This window comes from Leptonychotes weddellii, chromosome 12, assembly GCF_054177405.1.
Source record: "Leptonychotes weddellii isolate Sample4059 chromosome 12, ASM5417740v2, whole genome shotgun sequence".
Classification (NCBI taxonomy): domain Eukaryota; kingdom Metazoa; phylum Chordata; class Mammalia; order Carnivora; family Phocidae; genus Leptonychotes; species Leptonychotes weddellii.
In genome coordinates, this window is record NC_138380.1 from 73919728 (window position 1) to 73938940 (window position 19213).

At 33.6% G+C, this 19213-nt stretch overlaps 1 protein-coding gene across 1 annotated transcript in view; it reads left to right on the forward strand.

Annotated features, from left to right (window-relative positions):
• Window positions 1-19213, forward strand: part of SEMA3C (semaphorin 3C) — a 166354-nt gene that overhangs the window by 98361 nt on the left and 48780 nt on the right. Inside the window, exons 6-11 of the mRNA XM_081799705.1 lie at window positions 6823-6913; window positions 10556-10675; window positions 12153-12295; window positions 13545-13659; window positions 16025-16094; window positions 18076-18220. Coding sequence (XP_081655831.1) covers window positions 6823-6913; window positions 10556-10675; window positions 12153-12295; window positions 13545-13659; window positions 16025-16094; window positions 18076-18220 — 684 coding nt within the window. The remainder of the gene's footprint in view (window positions 1-6822; window positions 6914-10555; window positions 10676-12152; window positions 12296-13544; window positions 13660-16024; window positions 16095-18075; window positions 18221-19213) is intronic.

Consider the following 19213-nt stretch of genomic DNA (forward strand, 5'->3'; position numbering starts at 1 on the left):
AGAATGAGAGAGAGAGAGCACATGAGAGGGGGGAGGGTCAGAGGGAGAAGCAGGCTCCCTGCCGAGCAGGGAGCCCGATGCGGGACTCGATCCAGGGACTCCAGGATCATGACCTGAGCCGAAGGCAGTCGCTTAACCAACTGAGCCACCCAGGCGCCCCTGACATACCTTCTTAAGTTTATTTTCCTTTAACAGAGATTAAAGTACTCTAGTACAAATATAATTGAACAGTGATTCTCTTTATATTACTTTATTATTAATTTTTTTCAGACCTGTAATTTATACACACATGTCATTGGGTAAATAAAAAGTCATTTAAAAATAGCTGAATAATTATAAGTTGACCCCAAAATGAGGCATTTCCAAGTGATTCAAGATGATATGAAATATTACAAGTCTTAAAGAAAAGGAAAGGTATGCTTCTTGGAAGAGTATAGTTGGCGGCATTGAGCTTGTCATTAGAACCACATGCCTGTGATCAATTGATTAAATAAACTCCTGCCCCAGATGTCTGTAATCTGTCAGACACTCCACTGAAGGCTGTGCAGTTCTTGTATAGGCCAACAATAGCATAGCAGTTTTCAGAGCACAGATTTCAAATAAAATCACTTTCCCATGTACAAATGGCCCACGATGTACTTCGAGACTTAATTGGAAAGTCGGTCCAAAAAATAATCTCCTGTGGAAAACCAGCATGGAATAAAATTTAATCACTTTACTAAATATGAACTACTTTAGTCTCACTTCAAAAGATATATTTCAAAGGGGAAGCATTTCCATTAATTAATCTCTTTAAATAACATGCGAACATCTTAAGAGCCAATTTAAGTATGAAAAGCATTATGAATTTCAAGCTTTGTATGTAGTCGATTCAAGTCAAGGGATTTCACATAACATCATTTTTTATATATCTATAGTATATAAAAACATAAATATAGAATGCATAATCTCTCAAGCATCTACTATATTTGTTTTCTTTAGTTTAGGATAAAAGATTCCTGAGCATAAAATGACCGCATGATACAGAGAGTTGTATTTTGAGAGAATTTTCCTTCTTATGAATCACTAACGCTGTATTTTTTTTTAAGATTTTATTTATTTATTTGACAGAGAGATAGAGAGAAAGCATAAGTAGACAGAGTGGCAGGCAGAGGGAGAGGGAGAAGAAGGTTCCCTGCTGAGCAGGGAGCCGGACGCGGGGCTCAATCCCAGGACCCTGGGATCATGATCTGAGCCGAAGGCAGCCGCCTAACCAACTGAGCCACCCAGGCGCCCCTCACTAACGCTGTATTTTGTAATGACCAGGGGTAGTAGTCCCTGGTAACACCATGTGCTGGTGCTAAGATAGGGCCTTTTTCCTGTATTTCAAACCAGTTTGAGAGTGAACCAAATTAGGATGGCACAGTCATTACTTACTCTGTTTTATTTCTGAGACACTATCTACCACCCTCTATCTGCTTGTCAAATAGCAATTCATTGGTTCTCAGAGGATATTTTATGAGCCTACTTAACATTTGGAACATCACACACTTTCATTATATCCTATGAGTCTTTCATTATTCTGTGAGACTGAGTCAGAGCTTTTCCAGACCATTTCAGTGGTGCCCATGCAAAGAGCCTACGAATCCTTGCTACCTCAATTCCTAACCATGGTACTTCTCTTCTGTCCACTGTCTTCATTCTCTGTCTTCTGTTCCTAAAAAAAGATAAAGCAACACAAGGATATAATGACTTGAAATAATGAATAAAACATTAATTTAGAAGCTATAATTGGTTAATTTTGCTGCACATTCTTGGAATAGTACTACATCTCATTTCTGGTTGATTTTATCAGATGTCTCCATACATTGGTTCCAGCAGTTGAATACTGTTTAAGTCCCTCAGTTATCAAGCAGATAACCTTACCTTTGAATGTCCAAGAATATCACAGGCATTCAAATTATTCCCCGAGCCTTTTGGAGCACATTAGTCACCAAACTTTTCTGCTTATGAATCTTTTCATAGCTTTCCTTTTGTCAGAAGAAAAGTTGTGTGTGCATTTTCCTTATCAATAAAGTTCTTTGATCAATAACCTTCATTACTCTGTTTAATATCTTCATTTTCTTTCTCCTGTTATTTACTGTTTTTCCTGTTTTAAAATAGGATGTTTCTTTTCCTTAAAATCATTATCTCAGATCTGTGACTTTTTTCAACTCTTTTTCTTTTTCTCTCTTTTACTTACCACAAAACTTCTCAGACTAGTAGGCTATATTTTCAGCTTTTATCTTCCTGTTTTTCATGTAATTATTAAACCTTTCTGATCTGACTTTCATTACCATCCATAAACTAAAACTATTTCCTAGTGACCAAGATTCCTCAGTGATCAGATTGACTCCCCTAATCAGCATCCTTTCTCCTAGACCGATCTATAACATGTTGGTCATGCCCTCTATTTTTCAATGCCTTTATTGACATCTATAACCGTGGGACATTTTGCTATGCCTTCTTTCCTAATTTTTCACCACCTACTCTCTTTCTGATCCTACTTGTTTCTCTCACTGATCCAATCTACAAATATGTATTTACTTGATGAGAATAATGGCAGAAACAAAATTATATCAGAATTTGTAAGCTACCTTTAAGATGTTGGTCTTTATCCTGTGTCAAAGGAGGAACAACTGTAATGATCTTAAGCAGAAAATGGCATGGAAAGGCATGTGTTTTCACTTGTGTGTTATGTTGCAAATGATTTAGGGTGGAGAGGGAATGAGAGGGTTGTAGTGAGATCAGTTAGGGAGTGGATGTAATAGGCCAAGAAAGAAATTATTTTAAAAGGTCAAGAAAGAAAGAGAGTGGCAATAAAGACAGAAAAATAGGCATAAAGTATAAAATAGTATAGTTGATAACGGTGGATTTGGCTATGTAAAAGAAAATTTACAATGACACAGATACTGATATTTTTGTTGTTTGTTTGTTTGTTTTAAAGATTTTTTTTATTTGACAGAGAGAGACACAGCGAGAGAGGGAACACAAGCGGGGGGAGTGGGAGAGGGAGAAACAGGCTTCCCGCAGAGCAGGGAGCCTGATGTGGGGCTCGATCCCAGGACCCTGGGACCATGACCTGAGCCGAAGGCAGACGCTTAACGACTGAGCCACCCAGGCACCCCTGTTGTTTGTTTTTTTATTTTTGGCCTTTTCAGTTAAATATTTGACATGAGCTGAGTGAGAAACAACAAAGAGAATCATGTTTGAGTTTAAATTTTAAGCCTGGGCTTTGTTCTCTTGAGTTTGAGTTGCTGTTGAAAGATCCAAGTAGAAATATCAAGTAGGCAGTTGAATATATGGTTGGCTATATAAATGTTTGAGTCATTGTTTTATAAGAGTAACTGAAACCCAGGCAATGCATGGGTTTAATCATGCAGAGAGGGTATAGTGTGAAAAGAGAAGTGTGACTGTGGTTGACACTTGAGGGTCTCTTAATTTAATGGCAAGATGGAGGAAAAGGGACCTTCGAACATGACTAAGAAGAAAAAGCCAGGAAAGAAGAAACCCCCAAGTAGAGGGGAAGAGACAAAAATGTGTTCATTCTGGGACTGAAAATAAGGCTTTTAAAAAAGGTAGAAATGGGCAACAATCTCAGATATCATTGAGAATCCAAGTAAAATGAAGTCTAAAAAATAAACACTGAATTGTGTAGCATGGTTGCCTTTAGGATATAACAAAGGGTTTCAATAGAACAATTGATGTTGAATACCCAATTGAAATGGATTGAGAAGAAAGTGAGAAGTTAGGAAATGGTGATGAGTATATGTAATTCTTTAAGAAATGTGATTCTTCGGGCGCCTGGGTGGCTTAGTTGGTTAAGCAACTGCCTTCGGCTCAGGTCATGATCCTGGAGTCCCGGGATCGAGTCCCACATCGGGCTCCCTGCTCAGCGGGGAGTCTGCTTCTCCCTCTGATCCTCCCCCTCTCATGCTCTCTGTCTCCCATTCTGTCTCTCAGATAAATAAATAAAATCTTAAAAAAAAAAAAAAGAAATGTGATTCTCAGAGAGTAATGTGTAGGAGCTGAATGGGTTGTATAAATGATAACGTAAAGGTTCCAGGTAATAAGATCCAAGAGAGGGGGGGATAATGAAAAGTGTAAGTTGCCTAAGAAGACTGGATATGATCAGATCCAAAACATTGGTGGAATGATTGACCTTAAAGTAAGAGGAAGAGTTCCTCTCATGTGCTAGTGGAATGTATTAGTGTATATTCATTTATGTGTTTGGTAGTGAGAAGTTGAAGATGTCTCATTTAAAGGCTTCACTTATTCTGCAATCATATGATCAATCATTTGTTAATCATATGAGCTGAGAACAAGTTAGGTGATTTGACTATAGTGTCAATGGTTTGAAATTATTAATGGAAGAACCAGCTGATAAGAGTGTCCTTGAAAGTTTACTAAGCAGTACAGAAGATCCATTTTGTGTTGTTGATCACAAATCTATATTACGTTGCATTTACCTTGTTGGATCACCCTCTGCAAAATGCTTAGATGTTTGGATACAAGTATGGAGAATGTATAGATAGACATGCCCTTCTGGGTTGTGGTTTCAGTGAAAAAAAAAATCACAGATTCAACCTATTTCTAATTTAAAAAAAAATCACAGATTCAAGGAACTTAATATTTCTGCAAAAAATTAGTGGAACTAAATAGCACAGAATCTAAACAGGTTAACAAAGAAAGTCAAGAAGAGAGAAGGCTGATGAAGTAGGTTCCTAGGAGATGAAATTGGAGAATTGTTGCTGTGTGCTTGAATTAGTGATTATTCAGGTAGACTACAGTCTTCCTTGTGACAAGATCTCAACTCGAATTGTGTGAGAAAGGATGCTGTACAATGGAGGAGTAGTTCAGTGAAGAGCAAGAGGTACCTAAGCAACTTCATCAGTTTCCTGCAGTGCCAACTCTCACATTTTTAGTAAAATATATGTATGTCTCTGGCTAAACAATCACAACTGGCCTTACCAAATTTTATGGTTTTTCTCAATTATTTGTCTAGTTTAGTCATTGTATAAATATTGATTTTTTGGAAAACACATAGTGAGGAGTCAGGAGCCTGAATTCTAATTTTACTTTTGTCATTATTTAGCTACATGATCTTGGGCAAGTTATATTTTCCTCATCTAAAGAGTTAATTCATTGAAGAGGATCATTTTGTAAGACCTTTTCAGGCTAGAAGACTGTGATTCTTTTTAAGCTCTATGATTTCCTAAAATCTCAGGGATGTCCTTCCAACATATCAAATTCAATGTAAAAAAATGAACTAGTTTTATTTTCTTTAAAGAGTCAAAAGCTCAGAAGCATCTTTATTTTCTTCATCTTCTTTAACTACATCTAATTTGTAATTGATTGCCAAGCTCTGTTGATTTTTACTTTACAACTTTTCTTATATCTTTACTGCTCTTACCATGATCTCTGAGATCCTGACATGTCAGATTATTATTACCTAATTCCTGGACTATTGCAATTGAAAGCAAATCTATTTCTTCAATCCAATGTCTGTTTTTAAAACTGCGATTCTCTGGGGCGCCTGGGTGGCTCAGTCGTTAAGCGTCTGCCTTCGGCTCAGGTCATGATTCCAGGTCCTGGGATCGAGCCCCGCATCGGGCTCCCTGCTCAGCGGGAAGCCTGTTTCTCCCTCTCCCACTCCCCCTGCTTGTATTCCCTCTCTCGCTGTGTCTCTCTCTGTCAAATAAATAAATAAAATCTGTAAAAAATATATATATTTTAAAACCGCCATTCTCAATCTTCTTAAAACACCAAGGTAAGGCCCAGTCTTCTTAAAGCAGTGTTTTGATCCTTTCATTTCCATACACAAAAATATTTTCCATACAGGAAAATTTTGAAAAACCTTAGCTTGATGATTAAGATCCTCCATCATCTAATGCAACCTACAAAAGTGAAAAATTTTGTCTTTGAATTTTAGTAGTAGCTTTTGCTAACTTTATTTAAGAAAAAGGTAAATACACCAACAAAATATTCCCTCTCCATTAGGCTACACTGACCATTATATTTCAAATTGAATCATTGCCTCCAATCCCTGGGTTTCCCAAGTTCCATTTTCTGCTTAATTTTTCTCCTAAACACTGAGCACCATCCAGCATATTCTACATTTTCTGTATTTATTCTTTTTTCATATTTATATTCTCCATCATTATATTATAAATTACTTGAGGATAAAGATTTTTGTCTATCTCATTTACTGTATTCCTAATGTTTTGTTGGTACGTGGCATATATTAAATGCTCAATATATTCTTGTTAAATAAATAAATGAGTAAAAAACATTTTTATCTAAATTATGAATTCAACTTTGTTGAATCTAGCATAATGCTTACCTAACAAAATTAACTGGTAATATAAATTTTAGAAATGTCTTGATTATTTTGGAAATATTATAATCCTTGTATACATTATTTCTCTGTGGACAATTTTCTTCTTTTGGACAATTTTCAACATATCTAGTTCAGGTTTACAATGATCCTTGATTCCCAGGTGGTTTTTGCTGATATTGATTTTTTTTTTTTCCTGGTATTGATTTGAGAAGAACTTATTGGATCAGCTTTATGGGGATGGTAGTAGGATGAGAACTTTAACCTGCCGAAGTTTGCTTATAATTTCCAGATGTTTTCTTCATATAGGCCAAGAAAGTCTTAATAAAGTAAATTGAGGAGCCATAAGGAAACAAACGGAAAGCATATTATTTATGATGATGCTTTGTTTTACTAAAGAACAAATTGGGTTAGCTAAATATAAAGTTATTTACTTTTGCTGTATTTGTATTTTTTCCATAATAAAGGACCAAGTTTTTGTGATTGACTCCAAGTGTGAATCCGGAAAAGGACGCTGCTCCTTCAACCCCAATGTGAACACAGTGTCTGTTATGATCAGTAAGTGGAAAATAAAAGAAAGAGGGGGAAATACCAAATGAAAAGGAAATTAAAGAAAATAAATTCATGACATGGTATGCCCGTCGAGATAGTAGCATGAATGATAGTCCATGAGTGAGGTAACAGAAAGAAAGTTGTGAGCTGAGAAATTGTAGTTTCTTGGTTGCAAGAATTCATGATTAAGTGATAAGCATGTATTTTTTTTCATTTACTATGATGCTGTCATTTCTAGAGCAAGTCAAACATTTACAAAAAAGTGTGTGTTCATATACACGTAATGATATATATTATAAAATAATTTTCAATATTTTCTGTAGTTTTTTTTCTAGTATTAAGTATACCCATTTTTTCTCATATTTTAGTAATATTTTACAAATGATTAAAATGGTATTGCTTTCAAATGAAAGCATAACAAAATGCATGTGTATATCATTGGGACCAAAAATTAGAAAGCGAAATTACAAGATATTCAATTATGTCTGATGCAGAAACTTTTCAGATAAGCTTCTGAATATTATTTAATAAAAGCAGTGTCTTGGAAAGTCTTTCCATTAGGAAGAAAACTGTATTCACCTGTTGAAATGATCTGATACATATATATATAATACTGGCTAAATATATAGAGTTTTCATTTATTTCAAGTTAAATGCTATGAAAATAAACTTCAAAGATCTGTGAACACTAATAGTCATCAAATATCGTTTAGAACAAAAAAGGTTTAAAACAGGACATTTTAAATTTTCCTGTTAAACTGTGATAAGTCATTTAATAGTTTTGTCCTTAGAGAATTGGATTTGTTTACAAAATTGAAGTTAGTTAGTGACTTTCATTTTTCAAGGATTTGAGACTTCAATTTCAAAAAAAAAAAAAGATTTCAATTTCTATTCTTATATTCTTTTTTTAAAGATTTTATTTATTTATTTATTTATTTATTTATTTATTTATTTATTTATGAGAGAGACAGAGAGAAAGAGAGCGAGCAGAGGAGCAGAAGGAGAGGGACAAGCAGACTCCGCACTGAGCACAGCGTCCGATGTGGTGCTTGACCCCACCACCCTGATCCTGACCTGAGCCGAAATCAAGAGTCCGATGGTCAACTGACTGAGCTACCCAGGCACCCTTATCTTTTAATATTTTGATTAACATTAGAATGTAAGCTAGCAGAGTCATTAAACTATTTGCTTACCTTAAAAACTGAAACAAAAAGGAGGAAGAAGTTTAGTGGCTTGTATTTGTCATTTTCTTTGTTCTACTGATTACCCCTCTAAAATTATCTCCAATATTGTCTCCGCTATTGTGGAGTAAATTTGTGTAGTCATGTCACTTTGCCATATGGGGCTTGATCATTTCTGTTCTAGTGCAAGGCACTAAATAACACAGATTGTTTAAAGTATTTATATATATTAAAGTATGAAGAAAAATTGAGAATTGAAGAATTCCAAATTTCATAATATAGTTGTGGTATCGAAGCCAATGTTCAAATTTAGGTGTTTTTTTTTTTGCTATTTTTCATGTCGTTGTAACACAGCAAGAAGTTAGGTGATACCTCTTAAAGAACTCATCAAGAGCCTCATGAGGTTCTTCAGTGGAAGTAAAATTGGAAAGCAAAGGATTTTTGGATTAAAGTTAAAAGGCACAGTTTATCTTTGCATAAACCAACACAGACATTCTGAAAAAAAATCCCTACTCAAAAATTTTTTTAAAGTGATATTAATAATTTCTTATACAAAATAAAGCAGAAGCTTCATTATTCCTAACTTGCTATTAAAATTAATAAGAGGGGTGCCTGGGTGGCTCAGTCAGTTAAGTGTCTGCCTTTGGCTCAGGTCAAGATGCCAGTGTCCTGTGATCTAGCCTGAGTTGCGCTCCCTGCTCAGTGGGGAGTCTGCTTCTCCATCCCCCTGCTCTTGCACTCCTACTCTCTCTCTCTCTCTCTCCCCCTCTCAAACAAATAAATAAAATCTTAAAAAAAATAAAATTAGTAAGAATTTAAGACAGGATATGAAGCCAATTAGACAGGTAGGCTTTTATAATAGTTAAGACATAACTAATAAAGTGGTGTGCAGTAGGATTAGAATCAGCCCTCTCTGCCACACACCATCCTCTGAGTGTCCTTTTTCCTTTTGTTCTTGGAAACAGGTATGATAATTGACAGCTGTGCTAATCAATCTATTGAATAGCAGGAATTTATAACCCACCATTTTGGTGGTAATCCTGTATGACAAAAATGTGAAATAATTAATTACAAAGTTATCTTAATTTAACAACTATTGTTTCTACAGAATACTTGTGTAGATGCTTCACAAATGTTCACAGAATTTTAGAGATGGCTAAATTGCTCCAAATGCTTTCATGAACATTTGTTATCTTCCTATAATCTGTTCTCATGGGCTTCAAACCCCTACTAGGAAGCAGAACTGGGCAACACAATGCCTGCCATACCCACTTGCTAACTGGTAAGGGTCCAGTTCATGGCCTGGTGATCACATATTAAAAACATTTCATTCTCCATTCTATCCTGGGTTAACTGGTAATGCTTATTACTAAGCAGTGAGTTTGGAGTGCTTCAAAATGTTCCAGTCCTGCCAAAATGACCATGATCTGAAGAGAGCCAGGGGAGTAATTCTAGAACATCAGTCCAAGAAAAAAGCTGCACAGTGGTTCATTGGGTCAGACCTGTTACATTTTATTCTTTTTTAAATAGATATTTAACTACTTTTTTTATTCTAGGGTCATACATACCCATTCAATGCTTACTGTCCTTACTAGAAATTAATATGAACCTTAACAAATAAGCTCAATGTCTAATGTTATGCAAACACAGATTAAAATATCTGATTTTACCATTGATGATAATTCAATTTTAAAATGTATTTTCTTTCTTATCTCTGCATTCTGATTTTTATGGCTTAATATGTTAAACCACATGTGGCTTATTAACATAATATTATATTTTTGGCATAATGTTAATAATATATTGTGTATTACAATTGAAAAAGTAACACTTTGTTTACCTTATAGAAAACTTCTAGCACTAAAAATTAAAACATATACTTTTAATGATAAAATAAGTTTATCATTAATAATATTTTGACAATAAAAACTAATATTTTCAATCTATTTAGTGAAATCATGGAATTTTTAATACATGGTAAAAAATTTTGAGACCATAAGCCAATTCCTGTATTTTACAGATGAGAAGGTAGAGATTCAGGGTACTAAATGACTTAGCCCTAATTCCCACTTGGTTAATTCCTGCCAAAATTAGAAACTGAGTGTTCTCTTACAGTATTTTTTACTTATTAAAAGAAAGTAATAATTAGGCCATTTTGTTATCATTTATACATATATTATTTCTGCCATTTTTGATACACACTGTATAAACTTAGGTTTTTAGTATAATTAAGTATAGGCAGAGGAATTTTTATTTCTGTGTAGAATAAAATTGTTTTGGTAATCATACAGGCAATAATGAGACCAGATTAAGTTTAATCCAATTTTTTTATTTAATGGACAATGGAAACCAACAATTATAAACACTCTGTAATGTGGGTAGCTACCTAATAAGTGAGTTCTCCTTGATTTTTAAAATAACCTTAAAAACATTTAAAATTGTGTTGACATTTTCTTACTTTTTCATAGATGAGGAGCTTTTCTCTGGAATGTATATAGATTTCATGGGCACAGATGCTGCTATTTTTCGAAGTTTAACCAAGAGGAATGCAGTCAGAACTGATCAACACAATTCCAAATGGCTAAGTGGTAAGAAACATTTTCGCCATTTTGAGAACCATGCTTTAAACTAATTTAATTCTGTAATGAAGAAAGCTTAAAATGGTTAAAAAACCAGCCATGATGTAACAATTTTGTACTCTCTGACAATAAATAATTGAAGTAGTACATAGTTCATATTCTCTTTATTAACTGTCATACAATTATCATAAGATATATTAATAAATAAAAATGACAGTGATCTTTATTTTACAGGCTCATATGCAAGAATCTTCTCCAGTTGTTTAATTGTAGCATATCACAATTAAATATGCTATTTATTCATTTAGTCTGCTTGAATATTTTAATAATGTCAAATCTAAAAATTTTCCTAAATTTGTGACAGTTAGATATAATGACTAAGGTATTTTCAGGAACTCCTCCTATTTGTTTTATACTTAGATCCTTAACTTATAAAACTGGTATATATAATTTTTAATAATTTATTTAGTACTTAACAGAAATCATAGGTATGATAACTTGATGATTATCACTATTCATTTGTTTCTAATTCTGGGTGGAGTCACATGAAATTCACATTATGAAAGATGCTCATTTGACTTTAATGTATAATTTCAATCATGAACACTGGGTGTCATATACTTAACTAATGAATCATTGAATACTACATCAAAAACTAATTAGGTACTATACAGTGGCTAACTGAACATAATAATAAAAAAGAAGAAGAAGAAGGAGAAGAAACCACTAAGATTTGTGTCATTTCACCCTGGGGATGATTTCTAGCTGACCCTAAATTTGGCAATTCACTTAACATTGCACAGTGAAGCATGAATCACCACAGTTGAGCATCTTAGTTCATTGATAGGCTGGCACAAGAAAGCATCGATTGTCCATTTACTTCTTCAATTTATGACTCCAGTACATCTGGAAATACAGCATTCTAAAACTTGCTTTGTTCTTGAAATAAGGAATCCCTCTATGTCTTCAAATGACTGCATTTTTTTCCTTGAAAAATTTCCCCTTCATTTAGTATGCTGTCTTTTAAGAAAAAAACATTTTTCAGATCTTGGACTCCTGGCTCCACATTCTGCTTCAATGAATTTGTTTTTATGCACTAGATTGAAAACTATACTTTGAAAAACAGACTTCTTTTTTTCTATAAAATGATCATTCAGTTCCATGGGAAAAAACTGGTAGAAAAGCCTTTTTAATTGTTTAGAACTCATCAGTGCACAAAAATTTTTGCATTTACTGAACTTCTAGAATGTATTGCAGATAGGGAAAGAATTGATTAAGCTATTATGTTATAGATATATTTTGTGGCACTTGACATTCCAAATACAGTATGTTGTGTGAATACAATTACTGTTAGACTATGCCTATGAACATGGAAGTGTTCTTCTGTACCAAAGATGGAGAAGCCATATGCCCGTGGTCTACTTGGATGAACAGTAGATGGATTTCCATCATGAGTATATATATAGTCTTTGTATTTTTTTTCCAGAACCTATGTTTGTGGATGCACATGTCATCCCAGATGGCACAGATCCAAATGATGCTAAGGTGTACTTCTTCTTCAAAGAGAAACTGACTGACAATAGCAGAAGCACAAAACAGATTCATTCCATGATTGCTAGAATATGTCCTGTAAGTATTAATCTTTTCCTAATTTGAAGAAAGACACAAATTCAAATCATATAAATATGTTTCCTTTGCAAATAGTTTATTTTCCTACTTTTATCTACGGTTACAGAATGAAATATTGAGAGGAGACATTTTAATTTATTGTTTATTCACATCAGTCATACGAGATAAAAAAGCTTAATTCAAGGAAATACTGTGGTCCTGGTTTTACACAAATTTTTGTTTTTCCATTTAATGCATTTGTATTAAAAACAAATAGCGAAATTGTATGTTACAGAAAGAAACAGAACAGTTCTTGTGAATAAAATACAGTAGAACCTCATTAAAGACAGTTATTGAGGAACTGTCTTACAACAGTGAAAAGAAATACATTCGTAAAATACAGTCTTAATTAAAACCAGTAAACAAAATGTTCTTGTGTATAAACAGTAAGTATACATAGCAACTCAAGAAAACTCATGATGCCCTCTCGTATAGGAGTTTTATAGATTTGCCCGGACTTATTTATGATTAGCATACTTTGTGCAAAAGTGTTTCTTAAAGTGTTCAGTGTTTAAAATAGTTTACTTTTAAATATTACAGTATTTCGCTGATTGTGGAGCTCATCTGCTTTTTAGTCATTTAGAACAAGGCAGTAAAGTCTGCAGAAGGGGTGAAAGGCTTCTGGGCATACAGAAAAAAAATCAGTAGAGACTATTTGTGAATGATCCAAATGCCATTTTCCCTTCCCTGGCTGGAGAAATATATATATTAAAGCATCTGATTAGAAATACTCAGGATTAAATGATAACACAGAGAAATGAAGGAGAGAAAATAGAACTACTGAAGACCACTTGGTATAAGTATAAACCCACTTTCCTGACCACAGTAGACTCTACAAGCTTCACTGTATACAATAATTTATGTTCATATTGAAGACAGTGAGTTATTAAGGCAAATTAAATTATGTGTTCTCCATACATTTTCCAGATATTTTCATCATACACTGTTAAATTTAGAAAGCTTTAGGGCATATGTATATTGAAACCTTTTCAAATGATACCATATTGTAGAAGATTAATCGTATAGCTATGGGCATTTTATAAAATACTATAGATCCTAAATATTCATCTTTGCTGGTATGCAGATGTAGTTAGCATTTCCACCCTTCAGATTATAACAAATCCTCAAGTAATACAAATCTAAGCTGAATTTTTAATGCCCTTTAATATTTATTTAAGCAGTCTTAAGTGTGTTTTCAAAATGGTTTCAGAATGACACTGGGGGACTGCGTAGCCTTGTCAACAAGTGGACGACCTTCTTGAAAGCGAGGCTGGTGTGCTCTGTAACTGATGAAGACGGCCCAGAAACACACTTCGATGAATTAGGTACATGGATGTGAGATTGAAAAATGTTTTTTGAAAAAAAGAATTTGTAAAGTCTATTTTAATAACCTCTCAGAAGAGGGTCTATTTTCCATGAATGTTTTTAGCATAAATAATCTGCCAATTTGAATGAATGATCCGGATACTGTTCATAAATTTCCTTAAGTGTTTTTTAAATCTGTTTGGCCCTGAGTGCACTACTGAAACATTCAGTTCATTGAATTCACCATGAGAGATGAATGTGTGTGTGTGTGTGTGTGTGTGAGAGAGAGAGAGAGAGAGAGAGAGAGACAGAAACTGAGGTACTTGCATAATTTACATATGAATAATGATATATTTGTGTTTATCTAAAAGAATGTGCATTTCATATGTATTTAAATTCTAATATTCTGATTTGAAATCAGTTTGTATGAGAATACAGCTATATATTTTTACTATTAATAGTTGATAAGCAGAATGGAGGTCGGATGGGAAAGTGTCAGAGTAGAAATTAGACTTGTGCGCCAGTCTTAGTCCTCCTTGGTGACCCTGGGATTAAGTATTCTCAGCATGTGTGACATGAGGAGGGTTATACTTTCGAGGTCAAATGAGGACTAACAATCTGATTCCTTTCTACCATGGAAGAGTTATCTTTTTAATCAGAGTAACTTGATACACATCATAGGGTCATGTTTACTAAGTGCCATTTAGAAATGACTTTTACAAACTTAGGGTTCTAGAGGGGAGGGGGGGTGGGGGGATGGGTTAGCCCGGTGATGGGTATTAAAGAGGGCACGTACTGCATGGAGCACTGGGTGTTACACGCAAACAATGAATCATGGAACACTACATCAAAAACTAATGATGTAATGTATGGTGATTAACATAACATAATAATAATAAAAGAAATGACTTTTATTTTGCTTTAATCCATTAAAATGTAAACTGCTGGCTGTTTTCAGATTTTGAGGCAGGTGATGACATAAGCAATACAAATGCATTACAATATAGAAAAATCTACTGGTTCTAGCAGTCATAGAAACTGAAATAGGTAGTTGAACTCTTCAAAAGCCAGCCAGTGTGTTGATTGTAGAAACAGAAGTTTTTGTATCAGCTTTTCTAGAAGAAAGTTCCAAGTATGATTTTTGTGTTATAACCTAGTCACACATTATTTCCCCCAAATTCTTCGCAAGTATGTTTATGTTTTAATGATTTAGGATATTTCAGTCTTTCTTGTTTTTTAGGGAAAGCCAGACAGCTCAGCCTTTTGCTCACATATAGAAAGGCTGCTCGTTATTAATTCATTGCTTAAGAGGTCCTAAATTCATTGTGAATTGAAAATAAATGCATCTTTCTTTGTATTTCCCAGAAAGAATCTTATTTGCAAAAATGTCACTAAATTCAGATTTTTCTTGTAACTGTAACAATTGATTATTAACTGGGGTTTCCTACCAGAAATCTACTTCCAGGTTTTGTTAGGTATTACTGAACCTCACTACCTATACCTTTGTCTTTGCCTTAATATACTTTAAACTTTTTGTCATTGGGGGAATTATCGATTAAATAAAAATATCACTAGCAGTTTTGACCATAAGCCAAAAAGTCTTATTTTATATAAAGAAAAAAAGTCACTTTGAAAGAGTTTCCTTCCACATTCCAACTTCTAACCCTAGGTCAAAAAGAAATTGTGATTTATAATACTTTTTAAATTTAAAAAAGTGGCATATTATCATTAAAGGATATTTAGAAAATGCAGAGAAAAGGGGCTCCTGGTGGCTCAGTAGGGTAAATGTCCAACTTGTGATTTTGGCTCAGCTCATGATCTCATGGGTCATGGTCGTGATCTCATGGGTGGTGAGATGGAGCTCCCATCGGGTTCCACAGTCAATGGGGAGTCTGCTTGAGATTCTCTCTTTCCCTCTCCTTCTGCTCCTACCCCCTGCTTGCACTCTGTCTCTAAAATAAATAAATCTTAAAAAAAAAAAGAAAGAAAGAAAATGCAGAGAAAAGAAGACATATTTCTATAGCTCTGCTAACCAGAGACACTCATTGGTAATCCTATTATATCCTGGTATATAATTTTATGGTTTACATGGTTCTAGTCTATATTGTATACCACTGTGCCTTTTCCACTTAATATTACTTCATTAGCCTGGTTTCCATAAGTTTGCAGTCTTTATAAACCCTTTTGTGTTTATAATATTTTATTTAATTTACTCTACCATGTGCCTATCATTGAGTTCGTTTAGTTGTTTCCAAATTATAATGATGCTGCCAAAATATCTTGCTCAATAATACTTTTCATAGTTAAAATTATTTTCTTAAGGTTAAATTTTAAAATACAGTTAATATTTGGGAACTTTAAAAGAATGATGTTTTCCTTTTATAGAGGATGTGTTTCTGCTGGAAACTGATAACCCAAGGACAACACTAGTATATGGCATTTTTACAACATCAAGGTAATTATTAAAAAATTACAACTTATGGGTTAAACAGTAAACTTTATTGAGTAATAGTAATTATTACAAAACATTCTTTTCAACTTTTAATTTTACATAGCATTCAGGATGTAATCGTCCTGTTTTACTACTTTTGCCTGATTACTGAAATATATTTAAGCTGAACTAACGCTTTCAAAATAGTTTTGAACAGAATGGTTATGATGACTATATGCTATTTTTCTCAAAGAAAGGAAACTATTAATTATAATGCAGGAATAAAGTATATAAGATATTTTGTTTTAAGGAAGTAACTCAAAGACTCATGTTTCACCTAAAACTTTAGGTATATCTATTAAAATATTTTTTTTTTAAGATTTTTTTCTTTACTTTTTTGAGAGAGAGGTAGAGAGAGAGAGCCAGAGAGAGCACAAGCAGCGGGAGGGGCAGAGGCAGAGGGAGAAGCAGGCTTCCCGCCGAGCAGGGAACCTGATGCAGGGCTCGATCCCAGCACCCTGGGATCATGACCTGAGCCGAAGGCAGATGCTTAACCGACTGAGCCACCCAGGCACCCCTCTATTAAAATAAGTTTTACTTCTGGAGAGATCTAAAATGATGACTATTCAGAAACTAATAAAATACTGCACCAGTTTTCATGTTCCATATGACAGTATTTCATATTTTTGAAAATAGGTTTAATGTTTTCTAACTTTTCCGGGATGTCCAATCCCAGTTGTCATCTATTTCAAGACAATTGCCATATTCTCACCCTTTCCTAGACATATTTCTGTTTACTCATTTTACACTGGGAATGTTAGAATGCAACACAATACTCCAGCTGTGGCATGGCCAATACAGAATGTAATGGGTCCATTTTATTAGACAATCAATTATAAAGCAAAAACTTGAATAAAGCAAAAACTTGCTCTTCTAGTGAGGCAAACACAGCATAATTGTAAACTGTAATGGGCCATTCAAAGTAAAAGAAAATCACAGGGATTTGATTATAAATCATATTTACACTTGCCCTATAAAATATGTAAAAAGATGTCTTTCAGGATTAACAGTTTAACTCCTGTTCTAACAGAGAAAGTAGTCTTGATTTAACTTACAAGGAATTGGACAAAATGAAAAGAACCAAATTCTTAAGAAGAAAATGTTTGTTTCAAAAAAATATTTCTACAGTGTTTGTTTTTCCCAATAGCTTTTTGAAAAATTCAAAATTGTCATTTCTGACCAATGATGCTAATGATTAATAATGTATCTTGTTTTTTTTCAGTGGGCATCTAAGTTTTCCATTAGGCATCTAATTTAAGAGATATATGTAAATCAGAAATGTTTGTTTCAGTCAATCTGCCTTAGTGACAACAGAAATAGTTTTCAGTAAGGATCCAAACAAATTCTATGAGATTTTATTGACAAAGTTAATGTAATGATCTCTTTTGGACCCTATTGTTTTTTTCTGTTACTAACAGGGAAAATACATAAACTATGACAACAGACTTTTCTAGCTACTACTTAGGATACATGTAAGAACATCCTCACTTTAAAATCTTAAGACAAAGAGATACTGTTTTCCCTTAATTGAGATTTATTTCTTGGAGTTAAATTATGATAGATTGTATTGACAGTGACTTAGAATTCAAATTCGTATTTTTGAATAAATCATCAGTTTATTTTTTGTTGTTAAGATAAAGTAGTTAGAAACTTCTTTGACATGTCCCATATTTTGGAAACATTAATAACTCTTTTATAACTTATTATTGTCTACTACCTCCATGGATGAATTAAATATTTTAATGCTTTATGTATCAATGGCTTATTTTAAAATAATAGAAATTTTTTAGCTTTAATGTGTACTGTAGCATTCAACTTTTCCATGATGAATTATATCAATTTTATATCACAAACTTTACCATCTATTTTTTAAAATTGTATTTAAAAGTTAAAAAAAAGTAAGAAAATGGATCTTTTTCTGTTTTTTGTTTTTTCTTTTTTTTAGCTCAGTTTTTAAAGGATCAGCAGTGTGTGTGTATCATTTATCTGATATACAGACTGTGTTTAATGGGCCCTTTGCGCACAAAGAAGGGCCCAATCATCAGCTGATTTCCTATCAGGGTAGAATTCCGTATCCTCGCCCTGGAACTGTAAGTATCTAGGAAAGTTTCTTTGTCATTTTGCTTTTTAAAAAATATAATTTAACAAGATATGAATATCATGTTAATGTTTTTTAAATACAACCATGGACCTACTGATATACTCATTATAATTTTTCAGGTCATTTGGGATTTTACAAATATATTATAGCACCCTCTACAATTTTTTCTAAGTATTATTATTAATAAAATCTCTTTTAGACTTCAAGACAACTGGGTATGTGAAACAGGGCAGAGATATTTCCAAATTTTATTGACATAAAAGCCATAGCTTGGGAAGTGTTAACATTTTGGTGGCAGCCTAAAAGAATTTGAATGCTAGTTGCTTTTTAACAACCCTTCCTGATACTAATGAATCTCACTTATTTTTTTTTCTCAAAGATTTTATTTATTTATTTGACAGAGAGAGACACAGAGAGGGAACACAAGCAGGGGGAGTGGGAGAGGGAGAAGCAGGTCTCCTGTGGAGCAGGGAGCCCGATGCGGGGCTCCATCCCAGGACCCTGGGATCATGACCTGAGCCAAAGGCAGACGCTTAATGACTGAGCCACCCAGGCACCCTGAATCTCACCTATTTTAATAAAGGAATAGCCATACAAGAATTAATTTAGAGATAAAACATGTAGATCTTTGAATTTTATGGGATATATTTAGGGATATATGAAAAATTATATGCTATATATTTCTCAAAGAAAGAAAACAGTATGTGTAAACAAACACAATGAAAGTGATGTTATAATTCAACAAAATATTTATAAGCTATAAAGTTTTGAGGTATACAGGTATATTAGCAGTATTAAGAAGTACACTGAAAACTAACGTTTCCAGCTGAAGTTATAGACAGTGCACTGACAGACTGGAATTGAACTTTTTTTAGGACAACAATGATCATTGTCCTACTATTTGTTTTTCATTTGGCCCCTTATAAGGCTTTATTGAATTCTAGAATATTGATTAGTTTTTGTCTTTATAAAATGTCATAGA